This window comes from Sinocyclocheilus grahami, unplaced genomic scaffold (genome assembly GCF_001515645.1).
Source record: "Sinocyclocheilus grahami isolate Dianchi unplaced genomic scaffold, SAMN03320097.WGS_v1.1 scaffold1717.1, whole genome shotgun sequence".
In the NCBI taxonomy this organism is placed as follows: domain Eukaryota; kingdom Metazoa; phylum Chordata; class Actinopteri; order Cypriniformes; family Cyprinidae; genus Sinocyclocheilus; species Sinocyclocheilus grahami.
In genome coordinates, this window is record NW_015506896.1 from 25459 (window position 1) to 28050 (window position 2592).

A 2592-nucleotide genomic window follows, 5' to 3' on the forward strand; every position below is an offset into this window, starting at 1 on the left:
TGACCCTAATGAGACCAGTCTGTCTGAACAAGCTGCTGGTTTAAGCATCCTGTAGCCTACTAATCTGACCTCCACGTACTAGTCCATCAGTCCAACCCTGAACAGGCCAGAAGACAACAGTGCTGACTGATCTCAGTGCAGATCTTGCTTCAGTGGCCACTAAAATAATTTCATAATCATTTCCAGAACCAGACATGGCTTGTGCAAGGCGTCCTAAACCAAAGACCATCACGAAACCAGCACCCTTCACTGACCGGCCCATTATCTACTGATGTCTTCAATCCAAACACTGAAGCTTCACTGAAAGCTTGCATATGCTCCATATCTGAGATTAAAAATCATGTACACATAACCACCCTGTTGAAAAAAAGCCAGCATATGCTGGTTAGGTATGTTTTGACGCTGGGATGCTGGTTTAAGCTGGTCTTTGCTGGTTTATGCTGGTCATGTGCTGGCAAAGGACCAGCATAAACCAGCAAAGGACTAGCTTAAACCAGCAAAGGACCAGCTTAAACCAGCAAAGGACCAGCATAAACCATCAAAGGACCATCTTAAACCATCAAAGGACCATCTTAAACCATCAAAGGACCATCTTAAACCATCAAAGGACCATCTTAAACCATCAAAGGACCATCTTAAACCATCAAAGGACCATCTTAAACCATCAAAGGACAAGCTTAAACCAGCAAAGGACCAGCATAAACCAGCAAAGGACCAGCATAAACCAGCATCAAATCATACCTAACCAGCACATGCTGGTTTTTTCAGCGGGGCAGTGTCAGTATTATTCACATTCACACACAGATGGACACATGAACATCGACTGCAGACAGATCTGAATGTGATTCTCTGGATCTCACGCAAACGCTGCAGTAACGTTAATGGAAATGTTCTGGTCTTTAATAGCTAATGTTCTCAAAAACATTATTTATACAACAATCATGCAATGCTTTTCTCCTGTAACATTTTAGTCGGATGTTCTTCTGAAGTTTTTTTAAATGTTGCTACTCGTTCTGAGAACCTTCAAAAGTAACGTTCCAATAATGTGTCACAAAACGATTAAATGCAACATTGTAATGAATCATTTTGTAACACATTAATGTGTCATAAGCGTGAGGTTTGAACGTTCAGAGAACACTGAAGAAATAATGTTTTCATAAGCTAAACAAAGCTAATATTACACTGACGCGCGGGTTTTGTCCTTCAGAACCAATCATCAATCAGATCAAGAGATGCTCGACCTTCTTGATGTTGGTGTAGGTGTAGAAGTAAAGTTCCCTGCCGATGTTGAAGCACACTCGCTCCGAGTCCTCGCTGGGGTCCTCCGGCTTCAGCTTCACCATCGACACCCGCACCGGCGGCAGGGAGCCCGGAGAGGAGGTGGCGGCCCCGGGCCCCTGCACCAGCCCAACACCGGCGCCGCCGCCCGCGCCCGGCCCCACCGTGACGCCCGCCGAGGGGCCCCGCGGCAGCCCGGCCCGCTGCTGAGAGTCCGAGAGGGTGAGCAGCTTGTAGAATCCCTCGCGGGTCCGAAACTGCGATTTAATCTCATTGATATCCTTCAGAGCGCCTCCATCTGCAGCCATCTTCAGTCCGCAGGAAGCCGCGCCTCTGACCTGGAAATGATGCGGAAAACTACAGGCAAAATGGGAGCAGCACTCAACCGAGATGAAGATGATGATGATGATGATGATGATGCTGCTCCAGACTCAGAGTCACTGTGATCTCAGCGTTAGCATCAGCGTCATCAACATTTACTATCTATTTATCTATCTATCTAACAAAAAATGTTTCAGGAACATTTTGCTACTGTTCCCATTATATTATGAAAACATTATTATGGAATGTTTTTAGAACTGAAATGTTTTAATGTTTTCTTGGTTATGTGAACGTCAGAGAAAACATTAAGGGAACGTTCAATTGTTCCATTTTGCAAACATTATGAGAATGTTACTTTTGAGTGTTCTCTGAACGTTCTGAAACAAATAGTAACATTAAAAAAACAGACAGACATTCAACTTTGAACTAAAGTTGTATAAATGTTAAAGGAGACATCTTATGCCCCTTTTTACAATGTTTAATATAAGTCTCGGGTGTCCCCAGAATGTTTGTGTGCAGTTTCAGCTCAAAATACCCCACAGATCATTTATTATAACATTTTGAAAATGCCTATTTTGAGTGGAAGCAGAAACACGCTGTTTTTGCGCCTGTCTCTTTAAATGCAAATGAGCTGCTGCTCCCCGCCCCCTTTTCCAGAATAGAGCTGCGCCTTTACAGCTCGGACCTGTTAAAAACATCTGTTTTGGTTCTGATTATCATGTTTATCGTGCTGAAATCATGCGTTTTAAACCATATGAGTTTAAACTTCAGATATAGGGTTTTCTGAGCGCACGCATCTGAAGCACACGCACAGAAAGCGGCTGTCACAGCATGAGAGTACTAAACTAAGTTCTCATTCACACACAAGCTTACGTTAAACACACACGAGTTACAAAAACAGTGGGTTATGTCTGTGAAGGTAAACAGCTGGGAAATAAATCACATGTTTATTTTAGATCTGTGTGGCAGCAGCAATATACAGTAAATACATCA

The 2592-nt window shown here is 43.4% G+C and overlaps 1 protein-coding gene across 1 annotated transcript in view; it reads right to left on the bottom strand.

Moving 5' to 3' along the window:
- The window catches only part of LOC107572208 (WD repeat-containing protein 20-like), an 8600-nt gene extending 6979 nt beyond the window's left edge, over window positions 1-1621 (bottom strand). Inside the window, exon 1 of the mRNA XM_016258630.1 lies at window positions 1242-1621. Coding sequence (XP_016114116.1) covers window positions 1242-1586 — 345 coding nt within the window. The 5' untranslated portion in view covers window positions 1587-1621. The remainder of the gene's footprint in view (window positions 1-1241) is intronic.
- Between the last annotated feature and the right edge of the window lie 971 nt (window positions 1622-2592).